This window comes from Podarcis vaucheri, assembly GCF_965113315.1.
Source record: "Podarcis vaucheri genome assembly, chromosome: 4".
NCBI lineage: Eukaryota > Metazoa > Chordata > Lepidosauria > Squamata > Lacertidae > Podarcis > Podarcis vaucheri.
This window is the reverse complement of record NC_138762.1, coordinates 29,285,155-29,303,910: the sequence shown is the minus strand read 5'-3', so window position 1 is coordinate 29,303,910 and position 18,756 is coordinate 29,285,155. Positions and strand designations below refer to the sequence as shown.

The 18,756-nt window shown below is 39.2% G+C and overlaps 1 protein-coding gene across 7 annotated transcripts in view; it reads right to left on the bottom strand.

Annotated features, from left to right (window-relative positions):
• B3GLCT (beta 3-glucosyltransferase) overlaps nt 1–18,756 on the bottom strand; it is a 70,340-nt gene that overhangs the window by 36,759 nt on the left and 14,825 nt on the right. For 5 of the 7 annotated variants that reach the window (XM_082220292.1, XM_082220295.1, XM_082220293.1 and 2 more), the window contains exons 2-5: nt 18,099–18,157; nt 15,241–15,280; nt 11,873–11,982; nt 1,086–1,162 (exon numbers count right to left, since the gene is read on the bottom strand). In XM_082220292.1, coding sequence (XP_082076418.1) covers nt 1,086–1,162; nt 11,873–11,982; nt 15,241–15,280; nt 18,099–18,157 — 286 coding nt within the window. The remainder of the gene's footprint in view (nt 1–1,085; nt 1,163–11,872; nt 11,983–15,240; nt 15,281–18,098; nt 18,158–18,756) is intronic. The other 2 variants (XM_082220296.1, XM_082220297.1) reach the window with 1 other exon arrangement.

The window sequence follows — 18,756 nt, the reverse complement described above, 5'->3', positions numbered from 1 at the left end:
CATCCTTATTTGGGAGGGGGAGAATGGTTTTGCAGGTCAAATTGGGACCTGTGCTGGGCCAAGTTAAGCCCATGAGCTAGAGATTCCTCACTACTGCATTACATGAACAGCAAACCTCGAGCTTGCACACTTGCCCCTTTCACACACCAGAGGAAAGGAATGTTGGTTTTCTGTTTTTAAATCACTCGTCAAATCTGTCTCTTGCCCCTTGGTTTCTTCCTTCAATTTTTGGACTGTTTCATATGATGCCCTCCCAATTACGATTCTGATTATTTTTAATGTGCAATTGTAAAGAGCTTTGGGTAGCTGATATGAGCTGGAAAAAACAGGAAGAAACATTATAAATAAAGGGGAAAGGCATATCCTAGGTGCGCCACAGATGACCACTAGGAGAGCCAGTGTGGTGTAGTGGTTAAGAGCAATGGATTTATAATCTGGGGAACCGGGTTCGTGTCTCCGCTCCTCCACATGCAGCTGCTGGGTGACCTTGGGCCAGTCACACTTCTCTGAAGTCTCTCAGCCCCACTCACCTCACAGAGTGTTTGTTGTGGGGGAGGAAGGGAAAGGAGAATGTTAGCCGCTTTAAGACTCCTTCGGGTAGTGATAAAGCGGGATATCAAATCCATACTCTTCTTCTAACCCCTTTATACTGGCTCCAAGAGCCCTACGTTTTTCCACATCCACTCACAGTAAATATCTGCAGAACATCACACACTTCCAATACCCACTTCTTCCACAAAGCTTCTTGAACCTTTATTGCCTTGCCTTTATCTCACCATTGGTTATAAATCAAAGTCCTCTTCCAAAGAAAAGGCCTTCAGTTGAGTATTGCAGATATGATGCGCACAGTAACATGGATGTGTGGGGAGAGCAATCCCAAAAGGGAAGGAGCAGTAGAAGGAATGTGTGCAGACAGGAGAGAACAAAAAAATGGAAATCTTTAGCTCAAAACAAATATTGGTGGTGGGTGAGCTACTCCTTTCTGCCACATTTTCACTGCAAATGGTTTTGGTTCTACCAGACAAAAAACATTTGAACTGGCCTGAACTGCTGCCTCACAAATGATACCCCTGTATCACACTTACTCGTGCATTAATGGTAGAATGGTCCATGCACCTTCATGCTTGTCCATCTGATGAATAAGCAGAACTGTGGGCATCTCCTTTAAGAAAAGGGTAAACATTTTTATAACATTCATGTTAATAAAACATTAGCACTGTACATTGTTTTAAACATTTTGGTTTCAGCTTTTCCTGCAAAACGTGTTGTTCACTATAATTTCCCATTTCCACTGTACTCTTTTAAACAAAACAATTCTCTACTGCTCTGTGTTTTAATATTTATTTTTACTTTAATTATGTTTATAACTGACTTACTTTTTTATTTTATCTGCTCTTATCTGATTTTTATAGGGTTTAATTGTGATATTCTAATATTGCTTGCTATAAAAATATTTGTTAAATGGGAGAAAACACTGACCAATACATGAGCCAGTTTAGAAGTGACAAACTCAGCTTAATCTACCATTCTTTATTAAACAGAGAACAAGGTTGGGCCAGGCACTCTCCTCACATTTCCCCATGCAGTGCCTTGGATACTGGTTAATTTGAATCAGTGTTTCCTATTATACCCAAACTGGCATATTTTAGCATAAATCAAGGTTTAGTAACCAGGACACCTTGAGTTTAAGCCACAGTTCAGATGTAATAGGAACTATGGTAAGCTAAGCAGTATACAAGTGCTGAAGCTGGCATGCAAGGGGCAAGACAAAAATGTGGTTCCAATGGTTCATTGACTTGAACTTGCTACTTCTGAATTAGCCTGCCATAGAATGCTAAGGAACAAACACAGGGCAAATTTATGTCGGCTCCTTGGACTTTTATAATAAATCTCGAGATATCTGAATTTAATATATTCAACACTGAAGAAGAAGAAGAAATAAGTATCAGATACCTTGTGCTGTTTTGGTTGTTTTTTTGACTACTCTGGGATTCTATTTGAATGACAATAAATCAAGTATACATAATTCTTTCAACAACTGGGCATTTATTGCAATTATTTTACTTCCTTGGCAGTCCTACCATAAACACTTTTGCCTCTCTCTTAAAATGCCAGCTATTTCTATCACCAAATGCAGCTTTCTACTAGGATGAATGAAGGGGGTAAATCTATTTATAGCTGAGGAAGCTCACAAGTTAGGTTCCATGTCAAACATTTCCCTTCAAGTAGAAGAAGAGGGGCTTCTTATCTCAGCAGCCTTTTAAGAAAGGAAAAATGGAGAGCTGCCTGAGCAACCTTCAACAAATGCTTTGATTTTCTTTGAGAATAGCTGGCTGGATTTTGGTCTTTAAAAAAACAGTTTCAAGTATGCTTGCAAGCTTCATTTACACACTCGGGCCTCAAAATGTTTCCTTTCAATTTTGCCATTATAACTGCTAAGAATATATATTCTGCAACTTTATCTGTTGTTTTAGCACATTAAGATTACCCCTCTTCACCATACTTCGTTATTCTGTAATAAACCCATTAATTTTACCTACACTTCTTCCTAAAAATTACATACGGTTTCCCAATACTCACTGGATTAAACAAGCATCAAACTTGCATAGCTTCAGTTAGAAGAACTGCTTCATGTGCCTTTAGATAACGGCCCTTTTGAAAATTTTATTCCTACCCATGGACTGCACTCTGCCAGGCAGCAATCAAGTAGACCAGGCAGCAATCAAGCAGTTACCTTTCCTGCCCATCTAATTCTATATCAGGGCCAGGATTAGAAAGGCTATACAAGTTACCCACTGAGAATAAGATTTTTTTGAAGGGCTTCTCAAAGTGCCAACCCTCATGCTGCAAGGCAAGCACCACTCTGAAGAATTGGGGTGGGGAAAGCAATTCTCATCTATTTTAGGCTGCAATGGCAATGGCAATAATCAACATGAATGCTCAGTGAGTATCCTTTGATCATTGTGGATTCTTAAGAGTGCATATTCTCATATTTATTGTGGGACTAGATCCAAACTTAAGTCATGCTTGGAGAAGAGCCATTAAAATCTATACAATTTGCAGTGGGTCTCTTTTAAACATGGCCAAGTTTGGATCCAACCCAAAATAAATAAGGTAACACAAACAATGATGATCTGAATCAAACCCATGTATGTGGGATAATTTTACAATTATCACTCTAGTAGTTTTACTTTAAAATTATTTATAGGTAACCCTTTAATTGGCAATGAACATTATAACTTGCACAGTATTCTTATTTTCTGATATTATCATTTAATATCACAAGTTTATTTTTTAAAATTTTGCATGCTTTTATCACCATTTAAAGACCACAATTATACTAATGTTGCATTATTTATTCATGACCAGTACTAAGCAAGATAATAGCACCCTTGCAATTTTCACATGAATGGAACAATCTGTTGTCATAATTTAAAATTCTGAAGTTTATTAGATATTTCATATCAGGTTTTACAAGTGAAGTGCAGCTTTATAATATGAAAATCTTCCATGTGTTCAAAATACAAGGTTGTCAACTGCATGCTATTTTTGTAGAGACAGAATTCCATTAGAACATAATTCTAGTAATGGACTTTATATTCAAAACAGCATAAATAGAAACGCATTTAGTCCTACCGCTATACTCAAAATTTAAATGAACAGCATAATTGCAGGCATGCTGCCAAATTGTCTGTACAGCCTGCAGCAAACAGCAAGTAATAAGTGGAATTTATAGCAACCTAATCATTTTATACTCTCGGTCACTGGCTTTAATCCAATGATAGTCTTAGCATCCCAAAGGAGCCCAAGAGAATTAGCCCAAGCTCCAAAAAGCAAAATGAGTTTCATAAGCCTTAAGCAACTAATTCACATGGATCTCTTAGGTAATTTAACAATTTTATTATCTTGATGACTTAGATGTTTTCCACACAGAAAAATCAAAAAGCAAAAGCTTTGAAGTCACAAATATTAAGGAAATTAAAGTCCATTTACAAATTTCACATAAATGCCTACTTCCTTCCCTTTTCCATTTATCCCTAAATAAAAAAGTCTCCTATGTATTTTGTCATCTGAAAACATATTCAACCAATTTTTTGAAATACCAAGTAGAAGAACTTTCTAAGCCACAGTATTTGGATATGCATGATAAACCACCATTTTGAAAGAATAGTAAGCTAGAGTTACTACAGTCCTAAAGCTATGAGTAGCTTCCATAGCACACCGAATATTGAATGTCACTATAACTACAATGGTCCCACTGAAAGGGCAGTGGGGCAAATCCATCCTGATACATTATTATATTCTAATATAATACACTATACTTAGCATTTAGGATTGTGTTGTGTCAATGTAGAGGCTCCATTATGGCCAATATATCTTTGAGGTACTACACAGATGGAACATCTTACATTCCAGAACTCCTCCTATACTCATCAGTTGGTAATTCTGAACCATATGGCAGGTGTTTGTTTTTTTGAAAAAACAATTCCACTACACAGCTTCTGACAATGGTCGCTATGATTTGCAATTCAGCAGCAAGCCCCATCCTATATAAAAATGCATTATCATGATGCCACAGATCATGACAGTGCAGACAACGACCATGTTTGAATGATTTTTCATAACTTCATAAACCATGCTTTATGAAGCTGTTGATGAATGCTGTGGCCGTAGGCTCTTTCTTCTCTTCCGTCCATCCCTTGTTTCTTGCCAGCATGGAGATCTTGGTTACCATTGAACAATTGTTTATTAATATATTTCCATAAGGCACCACAAAGTGATTTACAATATATATAAAAGTTACATATATAAAAAGTTAAAATGCGATAACTATAAAACATTTTTTAAAAAGCAGAACATACATAACATCCATTCAAATCCAAGCCCAATACAAACTGGGATAAAAAATTTAAAAGGATTGTTGATAGGGAGACACCTTTAGCAGATGCTGAAAAGACAACAGAGAAGGCCCCAGTCTGATTTGTAATGGGAGGGAGTTCCAAAAGGGAAGTGCTGCCACACAAAAAGCCCAATTCTGAAATCGTGAAGAATGGAGCTCCTGATAGGATGGTCCCATCACTGAGTCCAAGCACTGGTCCAAGGCTTGCATGGTCTCTCCCAATTCAGATGTTACAGACAACTAGAGCTACTGATGACACCTTGGCCCAAATTGCCTAATAACCGCTCCCACGTAGATGTTAACGTTGCATCAGGGAGAGGATGGTGCTCTGGAGCACCACACAGCACAACTGTCAGGGATGCAAGATATAATCACCCCATTCTATTCTCTGCAACTGATGCTGAAGACAGGACCAAAAATACTGGAAAACAGTGCCTCCAATATCATCAGGGTGACCAAAAGCAATTCAGCCCCATAACCAGGCCAGAACCGCAACTGCAGTGGGTCAAGAGAACTGGTTTTGTCCAAGATTATTTGCAACTATTACACCGCAATCATCTTAATCACCCAGAAGGGGGAATTTATGGCAGGTGGTTGTTGTCACAAAACAATGGTTCCATGGTGGATGTTTTCAGGAGTGGTTGATTCACCTCCTCTTTGTAAGTGGCCAGAACCAGGATGCATACTGATTACATCCTGGACCCATTCAGTTATACGCACTCAGCAAGCTTTAATTAGCCAAGAGGAACAGGTGTTGACGGAACACATGGTTGGCTGCATGATTTATTTATAAAAGTATATGGTATGTATATTGCAGTTTCATGAACTATATCAAAGAGTCTACAACAATTAGGGTTGCCATATTTCAAGGAGTAAAAATCCAGGCACAAAAGCAACCCTAGCAACAATCAAAGTATAATAAGAACAGCACAAAAATTAAATTGTTGCTAGCACTTTGTCCACTGCATAAACAGTTTGTGGAGGTGAAGGTTGCTGTAAATGGGGCCCTGGAAGGCACAATCCTTTGGAATCTTGTACAAGCGATTTATTTAAGTGTGCTTTATTCATTTCATGTGAATAAAAGATGTTTTCTTTTATTAAAGTGGTTCGTTTCAGAATAATGCGTCACATTTTTCTTCTCCACTAAACTATACTGTGTATGCCAATTAACATCTCCAAATGCTAGTAGGAAGCAGAATGTCTTATTAACACTACTTCACATCAAAATAAATGCGTACATGCAGCAGTAAAAAATGAATGTAGAAAAATTAACAATCCACTAGCAAGACAGATGGAAACTACATATCCTGTAATTATGTTTTGGCAAGCATAACAAACCAGCATTGGAAAGCTCATTAGGACAGGTAATAAAATCTAATTCAAACAGAACATTCACCTATAACACCAGTTACAGTATGACTCTGTAATTTGACTGCCCTCTGAACAATTTTTAATGGTTGCTATCAGTTATTTCCTTTTTCTTTGCTTGCTTCATTTATATCCTGCCCTTCCTCTAAGGGAGGGATAAGGAAACTTTTGGTCTGCCTGCACTGGATCTTTACGAGGATCAGTCTCATGGGCCAAATTTGACAGAAAGGTGGGGTAACTCACCTGTCAATCAAATGCTATTATGACATCACATTTATCCTCTAAGTCTTCTATGCAGGGCTTCCAACGTGACTGCCAGATGCTTGGCTTTGAGATACTGAGTTGCGCATGTCATTATTATTTTGGCATTGTATATATTATTTAAATTTTCATGTAATAGGTGTTGAAATGCTGTCCATTTTTGTTAATTAGTTAATCAGTTGTTTAGTTTGTGGTTTATCTCACTGCATTCCTTGGGCATGGTATTGAACTTAGCAAAGGAGATGCTTGAGAACCTGCAATGGCTTCAAAGCCCCTTTGCTGTTTGCAAAGGGCTTTAAACAAGCCCCCCCTCCACTCCTGTATGAACCTCCAGAGTCTCACATGACAGCAGTGGGGTCATGTAAATGTCCTTTGCAAAAGTACTTTGTAAGTATGAAATCTGCTGTCCTTTTATTGCTGTCCTTTTGGTGTCTGTTGATGTGTTATTTGATATTGATTTAAACCCAACTTGGGACCTGATTGGTTGAATGGAGTTATATAAAGGCAATATATAAACTATTTAAATGTTTTCATTAAAAGAAACACAATGCCAAATTTATGTTGAGCATCTCAAGTGAATGCCATTCAGCCCTAGTGAATGCTAGCCAACCAATGCCAGAAACTCTATATCCCTGCATAGCTGCAATGATGCTACAGTATGAGGAACACAGAGTTTGTGCTGAATCCTGAAGAGGGAAAAAATTAAGAAACAAAGGTCTCTTATACAGTTAACTGGGCTGAGCCTACACAGAACTAGATGCACATTTTTAGCAGCTGAAAGGATTAAAAGATCGTACAACCCAAGTTTTCCCAAGTACGGCTAAGGAAAAAATGGATTCTGCATGGAATAGTGTCAGGTTGCCAGGCAAGGCTTATCGTCCCCCTCTCTGTAGATAACAGCATGAAGCAAAAGTAGTCATTTGCAGCAAGAGAGAGGTTTATTGAACACAGCACAAACATTCAGCATCCATTCTCACTGTGTAGGTGCTCCCAATTGAGTTCCTACCACTTCCCTCTAGTTACTTCCATCTCCTCGCCACATGATCCCTCACCACTGAGCCTTCTGAGAGGCTACCATATCCAGACGTCTGGCTCTAGGGCTCATGGGCTGCACACTTTCTAGTGAGGGAGATTCAACCAGCTCTCTCTCTTCCCGTTCCTCTCCCCTTGGTTGCTCTTCTCCCAGCTCAGCCCAACTGTCCGTTTCCAAACTGTGTCCTTCCACAAACCATTGCTCTAGGTTGATACTATCCTCCTGCTCCAGAGGAGCTTCAGGATCAGGCCCTTGTGCAGAGGGAGAGCGGGGCTCTCACCATTCTTCCTCAGAGCAATACCCTTCAGTCTGGTTCCTGACAAATAGGCAATGTAATGTCGAATTGCCATATTTATCCAGTTAAGGTTTTGTCCCAATAGCCCCTGCAGTCTTAATGCAGTCTTAATCAACTGCCCTGAGACCTCTGGGTATAGGGGGGGGTATATAAATTCAAATAATAATAATAATAATAATAATAATAATAATAATGCTGAAGTCTAATCCTGCTATATGGCTAGGTTCGTACGACAGTGAGTATATAAGATTAGGACTAGGAAGACCCAGGATGAATGCCACAGTCAGCTACACGGTTCACTGGATGACCTTGACTCAGTCTTCTGGCCCAAGCTAGCTTAGTGTTGTTGCTAAAATAAAATTAGGGCGAAGTGGAGGAGAACTGTTTATGTATACCACTCTGAGCTCCATCAAAGAAAAAGGGGGAGCATAATAAATAATAAATATTTAATTAGCCCTAGAATACAAGAGAAACAAAACAGTTCAGGGTTAAAAGTCACAGTATCAGGTTCTATTGTCATAACCATCACTTGAGGTGGTGGTGGTGAGAATAATTTGCATAAAAGTTGTGCAGCAAAAAAATACACATACATTTAAAACTGTGCATAGTACTGACCTCTAGCGGTACCTGTCTAAGTAAAGTTTTAATTAATTTAGGAGAACGGTGAACTTGGCGTTATAGCTATCACCCTTTCTTTAGACTAATTGGTGGGCAATCTGTTAAATTCTGACTCCAAAAGGAACATTCTCTTCCATGCCGAGCATGCCCAAACCTGTTTTGCAAAACGTGGGCATGAACAGCACCACCTCAGATGAGTTAATAGTATCAGTAGCCACCATCAGGTTAACCCAGAAATGTTTCAATTCCATAATGTCTGCTTACCACAGCCTTCTGCAACCTGACCAAAAATGTATATTTTAGGAGCTTGTAGCTAGTAAATCTTGTGTGTGATTTTAATGATGATTAATTTGGACATAGAAAAGGTACAGATTAAAGTGTGTCAGAAATCCAATACTTCAGCCTGGAAGCACGTCCCCACGTATTTCATATGTGGTTTCTTTAAGTGTTCTACATCATTTTACATTACTCTGATCAAAAATAAACTTCATTCAGTTTTTTTTTAAAATTTCTTTAAAAATCTCTACTACAATAACCTTTACCCTAAGATAGTCTTTATCCGCCTGGAATTATAAGTTTTAAGACATTCTGCAATGTAAACTGATGACAGAACATTCACTGAAGCAAAGAAAAATACTTCAAACAGAAGCAAAGCATTTTGCATTAAAAAGGCTTTTCAAAGAATACAAAATGGGCATCTTCCCATTGCTTTTAGGCAGTATTTCTCAAATGAACCCACAATTCAGGAACAGCTGACTTTTCTGTAGGTGAGTAATGTCATCCCAATCTCCCAAATCTGGTTGGGACGGTGAGGCAAATGACAGGGAGATTCCCACCACAAGCGTTAAGTGGATTAATAAAGGTATTTTACTAGGGGTCATTCAACCCAACTGTGTTTTGGTTACTGGTGGAAGAGCTCACTTGCCTTCCGAAACTTTGTACTGCTCTCACAGGTGTTCCATACACCTCCCACAAAGCAGCCCACCCCAAACTTTGAGAATTACTGGCGTACTGGGAAATAATGTAGGCGTTCAATATGTTACACAGTAGTATTTATGAAGTCTGTGTAACAATGAATTTAACAGATGGATGCAATAAATTACTTGTTCAATACTATTTTATTGTTTTAAAATAGGTTTCCACCCACATAAAAAGCTTTTTGTTTCAATTATGTTATACTGCAATCAAGATTAAAATCTCACAGCGCTATCAGACAGTCGAACAATTTTTTCTAACTACTCAAGGAGCATGACTGTATTACTCTCAGAACATTTCACATAGCTTGGGATGCTTTGTAGCTTCCCTCCCTCCAACTCTCCCCCCCCACCCCCCACTTACAAATTTAGCATTTCTCATTTATTTCGCTCTGGTATCAAAACTCCAATGTATTTGCTTTAAGCTTCTGGCTTAAAGTGCCAGAATTTGTCAGGGCCCCTGAATAGATGCAGTATGCTATTGCCACAGCTTTCTGTTTCTTTCCCTCATCTGATGAATTGAAACAAGAGAATTTCATTTGTTTGTTTTAGCAAATGCTGTATACAATCACATCAATCCAATAGAAACATCTGGACTTTTAGCGTCTATGTTAATGCATATCCCACAGAAAATAATTCCCCATTAATTTAAAAACCAGCTGCATGCTTTTTACAGTGACAATAGAGTTGGATCGCATTCACATACGGCCTGCCTTGTGTTATACAACCCTTGATGCTCTGCCCACCCAGTGTCTTCTGTCCCTTCCTGCCTCTTCAGTAATCCAGTTCCTTCCCAATGATCCAGCCTCTCCAAAAGATTTTTTGCTTCACCCCTGCCCTCCAGTGGTTTCCTAAAGATGCTCCTGTCCCAGTAGAAAAACAATGTGGTAGATAGAAACTGGGAGGTGCAAGCGCAAAGCCTTTGGGCTAGAGTGGCATAGCATCCACTGGAAAGATGCTCTAGCCTCTACACTTTGTGGTTGCACCTCTGAGCCTGCTTCTCTGTCTGTCTCCTGACAGCTGGATCACTGGGAAGGAATAGCGGGAAACAACAGGATCACTGAGCAGAAACACTGCGGCAAAAATGTGCTTCTTTACTGCAACCATGGTATCATAGGAGGTGGGGTGGCAGAAAGAGACAGGCAGACAGTTATGGCAAATGAATGAGTTTGTGAATTAATAGAGGGGTGGGGTATGTGAAAAGAGAGGGGAAGAATTTGGGTGGCAGTGATCTTAACTTAAGAACATCACAACTCCCTAGACTCTCAAGATCACCACTACTCCACAGTGTTTCCTTTTTCTCTCTTGAGATTCTTACGAGAGAAAAACAAAGAGAGAAACATTGTGGAGTAGCTATAGCCCACCTACCAGCAGCACATGCCTCCCAAGAAATTACCTCTGAGGAAATGCAACTCTTGACAGGAAAAAAGTTGCTGACTCCTGGCCTACAACAAAAAAGTATAATTCAGCAGAATGAAGCAAGCAAGTATGCAACTTTTGGCTGAAGGCGGAGCTGCTGGAGCAACTAAAATAACATGCGCTCACTTGCCCACCTGCCTGCCCAGGTGATCTTTCTCCTGCTGTTGTGCAGTGCACTGGAAACATTTTATTGTTTGCTGTGGAGAGGGGCAAAATTCTACTCTATTTGTCAGTAGCCAGGGGGAGGGGTGCGGGAAGAATGAATGTGCCAGAATGCCCAGTGCAACTCAGTGCTAAACGTGGGTTTTAAATTTTCTTTGACTAAGATGATTTTGATTAAGCAGCTTTATTTCCAGGGCAGAACATTGGAAAGTGGGAGCATGTTTTATTTTATTTTTAATGGAATGTAGGGACCTAACATACACAGTAATCATGCCAGATTAAGGCAACCCAACCCAGATTAAGGTTGGTTGAAGCCTGGGAGCTGTATTAATTTAAGCGGCGGTGCAGCAGAACATGACCCTCTGATGCATCTATGTTCTGTAAGGGAATCGAAATCTCATGTCTATAATACAAGCAGGAAGTTCCCATTCGCAAACATTTGTTACCTCCTTCCATATCTTCACAACAGCCATGTAAAATAGGTTAGGCTGGACATTGGTGACTGGACTAAAGCAGGAAGTGAGCCAAAGCAATGATGAGATAAGTGCACATATTCTGAGTAATTTATGTTTTTTCAAGGTTTGGGGAGTGGTAATGTTTGTTGTTTGCTGACTGCTGTGAAACGGCATATGCTCAGGGTTTTGCTTTCCAGCAAGACTTCTTTTGTGGTACTTCATTCCATGCATTCCTCTTTTTTTGGGGGGGGGGAAGCCTCCAACCATCTTAATCAACCCTTAGAAGCTTTATGAAATGGAATTCTGTGCCTACTTAAATAAAATGTGTGTAACATATTCCAGAACTATAACTTGATGGTTTTTTAGACAGAGGCTATCTATTCATACCTTTCCAAGAACTGCAGCTTGTTTGAAAATACTTTGTTTTAGATCATCTGCTTTCTTCAAATGAAAAGAATTCCTTTGACTCTGGATGACAAATACTATTTCTTTTAGTTCTGTGAATCAAAAATAAGTAATAATCGTTAAAGGGGGGGGAGACAGTGAGTTTCAAGGTTATTGCAGATAATACTTTTTAAAATTTATTCAAATAATTAACTTGCCGAAATAAGGATCTATTGACCTTAATAAAACTTGTGGAGACAACATGAAATAAAAGCTTTCAATTTAAGGATAGTATTGTCTCATTTGTTTCTGAACCAGGCTGAAAATGTTCATTAGCTTGCCACAGAGATTTCAATTCACAAACAGTGTGGTGTGAAAAATAAGACTCGCTGTAAGTGTAAGCTGGTCACACAAATTCAATCCAATTCAAAAATTGTTTCTATATTGAGACTAAAAGCAATTACACTTTAACCTAAAGCAAACAGTTTCCATCAGTCAGTCATTTCTGCCGAAGATGCATCAAGCCCCACTGAAAACAAATCTAAATTTGTCTCATAAATGCAAAAAGAGTTCACATAGCATTCTCAAAATATCTGATGCTCTACTAAGCATACATAACAGAATCTATTGCAATTTCTTACAATGACCCATCTCCTCCCTGGTTCACAGCTGCCTGGTAATCACTGGTTGTTCACATAGTTTACAAGTATGTTGAATAAAATACCTTCTAATTAAAAAGTTGTCTAGTGATATATGGTTAGCTACTCTAGCTGGTTGTTTGCTCGTACTTAGTAGCAGGGATCTTAAAGTCAATGTAACTACATACGCTATTACATACAAGTTTGTACAACTACTTATGGTATCATAAACCAACAGGCATATGTACTGGGGTGTGTATAAAACTCTATTACCTAAACATAGGATTTTCTTTGCTTAGGTGTTAGGTGTGAAACCTTTTTCTCTTTAAAAAATCTATTTGTTCCTTTTCTGAAACTTGAGTGTAAAGTACAACTCCACTTTAGTTAACCCACTCCTTTCCATAATTCCTGTAGTACTGTAATACGTTGAATTACAGGTGTTCTGTAGATCTTTCCTCATTATGCTCACCACCTTATTGTAATCTTTGAAAATTTCCTAAGAACCAATGGACAAAAATACTATAGTTTGCAATACAGAAATTATAGTATTATATACTGCTTTTCAGAGCTAACTCACAAAGAAGTTTACAAAATAAAGCATAATAATACAAAAATTAAAAGTAACAAACAACAAAAAAATAGCACTTTACTAAACAGTAGCATCTGTGACTGTGATGTGTTGTCCTTCTACAATTGAAAGAAAAACACTTTCACAGCTGTAAATACAACCTTTTTTTAACTGTTAACATACATTTGTAAAATCACAAATATGAATAAAAGAGTAAGATTACTATATACTATAGGCAATTTACTTCAAATAATTTTATATATGTTAAAGAAACAGCATATGAGCAAACATGAATCTCAACATTTATAATTCTCACACCAGAAACAGGCATTAGGAGGCTTTCTAGGTTACCGAATTTGGTTTTAATAAAAGCTTAAATTGCCCTCAAACTGATCTTCTAATATAATATTATATTTGAAATATCTAACATAATGTTAAATTTCAAGTATCTGTGTGCCTCTTATAGAAATCAAAGGCAATCTAGTTGATGACTTAGCAATAGTCTTTTTGAAAGCTAAGGCTCTCAGCATCCCTGCCAATTAGCCATGGTGGCTGGTGCTAATGAGAGTTGCAGTCCACAACTTCTGGAGGGGACCGCGTTGGTTATTCTTGGTTATCCCATATTTGCCAAATACCACACCTGCAATGTTTGCTGCACTTCTTAGTCATGATAGTGCTCATGCTTATGAACAAACCAGCCAGTGCCAAAATCCACTAAAAATAATCTTGAGATTAAAGGATGTTCCAAAAAGACTGATTAACTGGCAACTCTGTACAAATCATCTTGAGGGGCTGAATAACTAAATGGATTAATTCTAGCTTATCATCTTCATCATGTTTAATCAGTAATCAGCTGGCAACACTATAAGCAATGCTATAATTTTTACATGATCACATTTGTAAGAGTGGCAAATAACAGTAGACTGGAGGTGAAGTTGAGACCCCCCCCCCAAATAAATTAATAATGTTTTAACTGCTGCTAGAAGAAATAGGGGAAAGAAACATGGAGGGGCTACAGTTCAGTGCTAGAGAACATGTTATACCAAAGCCCAGGTTCAGTCCCTGCTATCAGGTAGCAGGTTATGCGAAATATTGCTGCTTGAGACCATGGACAGCTGCCTCCAGTTGGAGTAGACGACAATACTTAGTCGGATGGGTGGGTGAGTCTGTTCTTGTATAGGACAGCTAACTTCTTATATAAAAACCCACAGCTTTAGATGACTTTTAAAGGAAAATAGATGTGTGTGTGTGTTCTAGGATTAGTCACAATGGCTATATCACCATCTGAGGCACTACACCACCAGCAGCAGGGCTGTATAGGCCCCCACAGATATGAGGCACCCAATATATTGCTGAACTGTGGCTCTCCACAGGCCTTCATTCAGCATTGAGCACCCAGGACAAGAGGCAATTCAAGCAAACATTGAACAAAAAAGTCTGAGATGATCTGGAAACCGCTTTAATCTTTTTAGGCTGTAATCCTGTAATTTACCTAGGAGTAAGCCCCCTTGAACTCAATGCAACTTATTCCTGAGTAAACATGCATGCACTGTTAATGAGTGACAGTGTGTGCACGCACGTGTGTCAATTATCTTTTGATTAAAATAAATAAAAAGTGAAAGCTAATTTTCTATTTCCCCCCACTGTTTGCTCTTAACCCAACACAAGCGAAATGCTAAATGCTGAGACCTTGATATAATAACAACCAAGTATGTTGGGACCACCTTTTAAAATAACCAGGCAGGAAGGACACCCTACCCCCAATTCCACTGAGCATCAACTACTGGGGAGCAGCAACTGGAGAGAGGCTCTTGCCTTTGTGTCCTGCTTGTGGGCTGGGAAACATGATAAAGGACTAGGCCAGGCATCTCCAACCTTCGGCCCTCCAGATGTTTTGGACTACAATTCCCATCATTCCTGACCACTGGTCCTGTTAGCTAGGGATCATGGGAGTTGTAGGCCAAAACATCTGGAGGGCCGCAAGCTGGGAGTGCCTGGACTAGGTGAACTAGTTGATCTGATCCAGGAGGGCTCAGGAGTGACAGTAGTAATGTCTACAATGGCCCAAGAACATGCTGCACAGGATAACCTGACAAAGCACGAGATATACATGATTCAGTCTAACAGACAGACTGCAGATTGAAATACTGAAAATACTTACTTACCCTTGCTTATTTTAGTCGAGTTTCCACTTCTTTCTGACATCTGTATTAAGATAATACAAACAATATAACCATACATTAAAATAAAATGTAATGGTTTGCTTAAAACTTGCTAACTAGCCTGTCACAACCCCTGTCAAATAGCTGTGCAATCTCAATAAGCCACACTAAATCCCTAAGGCAAGTATTATTATCCCTATGTTGTATGAAAAGAGCTAAACCATAAGACATATAATGGTAAGCCAGAGTAAAACAACCTATGGTTTACTGGGAATGCGCAGTTGTGCTGGTGCATGCTCTTCAAATCAAACCAGCTCCCTCCTTCCCTTGCTGTACCAGAAGGAAAGAGACCAGAGCACTGGTTTACTGTCATGTGCAAACCAGCAAACTGTTTCTCGGCAACCATGAATGCTGGTTCGCACATAATACTAGGACAGCATTCTGGTTTGTTTTCTCCTGGTGTGTCAAAGTGAGGAGGGGGCATGATTTGAGTGGCATGCACCAGCATCCTTCCCTGTTCCCGGTAAGCCACAGTTAGTTTAACTCTGGTTTACTATTACATGTCAACTAGGCCAGAGACCAGAATCTTGCGTAAGACCATCTAATGAGTTTCCAGCTCAGGTTAACATTAAAATTCTATACTCACATTTTTAGCTGCTACGTTATACATCCTCCAAGTAACTAAGCTTATGTAATGTAGAAATGAGTTTATATTACTTATTTTTTATTAGAAATTTAATTGCATAAACATGTTATCAGTGTTACTATTCTAAAATGTTGTTTTATAACAATTAATTTGGACTAAATACCTAATAAAAAGCCATGATTACAATTAATTTGAACTAAGCACCAAATAAAAAGCCATGAAATAAAGATGACTAAAATGCACACACTTAGAAGCGTCACACTCTTATGTGATATACAAGTAATCTCATCATTTAATGAGGATATCAATCGATGGGAAAACCCTCTATCCAAATTATATTGCAACCTAAATAAATATGAAGAAAGGTTCCTGCAGAGCCCAAAATAAAACCCAGTAAATCTAAGATATGTACATTTGTGTCAGAATTTAAGCTTTGCACTTAAAAGCAAAGGGTTCACAGTCCCATCACCCAGGAAACCACGTTCTAAAAATATCTCAGCTGCTATTCAGCAGCTACCAAACAAACTGAAATGGAGTGTGTTTCTCAGGATTGTCTGTAAATTGTGTTGACAAACTGGCCGCATAGTAAAAGTAAAGAGGAAGCATTTTTCTGAATTCCACCTACAGAATCATAGCATTTGAAGAAACCCAATGGAACAACTAGTCCATGTTTCTGCCCTAAAGAAGTTACCGTATTTTTCCATGTATAAGACACCCCCATGTATAAGACAATCCCTATTTTTTTAACCCAAAATTAAGAAAATGAAACCCTAAAATAGAAGTGAAAATCTGTATGATTGGTGGCGGCAAGTTGTTGATCTTTTTGGGGCGATCACCCTCAAAGTTTCCAGCATAAGCAGTTTGCAGCAGAAGTTTGCAGAAGCAAAGGCAGCAACTGGGGCACCACACACTCTCCCTCAGTGGCTGCTGCTGCTGTGGGGAAGCAGGCTCCCAAGCAGGATGCCAAGGAAGAGCCAGGGGAAGGCAGTGGCTGCTCTGTGTCGGGCCATGCTGTCGAGCAAACTGAGCTGAGGAAGGTGATGAGTGGGCTGGGGGCAGGGTGGGAGTCTGATAGGGGAAGGGGGGGAGGAAAGAATGGCAAGGAGAGATAGCTGAGGCAACTCTTGGTAGCGGTGGCGGCAGCTGCTCTCGATCTGGTGGTCAAACCAGCATGGGCTTCAGGAGACGAACCAGTCATCAGCATGCAGCCCGGGGGGGGGGGAGGGGGAGAAAGGGGGAACAGCCTCAGCCTGCCCAAGCCAAAATCCCAGATATATGCCTAAATATTTTAAAAATTCCCCCAGATGCCCATGTTCGGTGCACAAGATGACCCCCAATTTTTTACTATTTTTTAAAGCAAAAAACCTTCACCTTATACATGGAAAAATACAGTACATGTATACCCCAATACTCGGAGCATGATGTATGAGCCAAATCCAGTTAGTGGAGTCTCTTCTGCTGACATATTATCACCCTGCTTTCTTCTTTCACTCTGCCCCATACCCTTTCCTTTCCCTTCCCTACACTAAATCAGAAGCTCCCAACTGTGTAGGTGTATGAATAACCTCCCATGCAAACCAACACAGCAGCACTTCAAGCAAAGACTGAAGCCTCTTCTGAGACTGCAAACGCTGAAGCTTTCAGTAGAAGGTGGTGCTTGCAATAGCCAATATGCAACCTATATAGTTGTTATAACTGGGAACAAGATGTTATCAAGAAAAATGAATGGGTTATTGCACAGAAGGCGGATGGGTCTTGAAGTAAATAGACTTAATTGAATATCTGAGTGGAAATGAGAATGAGGCATCATAGGCTTCTTCTTTGTTTTGCCTTTCAATCTGAGAGGGATCAGAAACTAACTATACAGATGTGTTTGAAAAATGCTACCCATTCAACTGCCCCTGCAATACCTGTACACAAGATGTGACACAATAACATCACAGTACAATATAACTGAGGCTATAGCTTGGCAAACTTCTCTTTAAAAACTCTGATCCTTTGCTACCTCTAAATTAGAAAGGTCACCTGTCCCGCAATGGAAGCATGTAAAATGAGGGTATACACGGCAGTTCACAAAACAACACATAGGACACAGTCCTCCAAGCAGAGCTCCTATACATGCCTCTTTCACTTCAAGGAGACATATCAATATGGCATGGACAACATCTCCTCCAAAAACGCTAGCTTCCTAGAGCTGGAACACAAAATGTAGTACCTGTGACAGCTGCTCAGTCCTGTCCTTTACATCTTCTGCAGCAACGTTTAGAGCTAAAGCTGGAACATGGGAGGGAAAATGTTATCTACCTTTTTTCTCAAAGTGGTATCTCATTTTCAAATTTGACAAATTATGTCTAAACAGGATTTTTAAAAAGCAATTTAGATAATAGTATCTCTTAAATGCATAGAATGCCTGTAATAATCTTATTCAACCACGAGACAATTCTGCTGTTTTCAAAAGTAGTATCATTTGCTGTAGCCTGACAATTTTACTCTCATGCATCTCTGGACAGAAAATCGTTCTTTGATGTGGAGCCAATTTATTTTGGCTTCAAGTCAAAACAAATCCTACACAGAAATAACATCTGGGCACTCCAGCACTTCAGAATAATAATAATAATAAATAACAACATGGTAGCACATGGGGGATCTGAATTCCTCTTTACCCTTAGGATAAAGTCTGCCATTATCAGACAAAACCTCCTTCGAATACAGGGTGAGTTTACGCTCCAGTTTTCCAGAAACAATACCAGCAGTGAGGCGCTGTTAAACTTTGAAAGAGCTGCTATTATTCCTGGGTGCTAACTGAACAGCAGCACGAGTGCCACTAATTCATCAAGGTAACATAAAATGAATTGTCATAGTTAAAAGTAGAC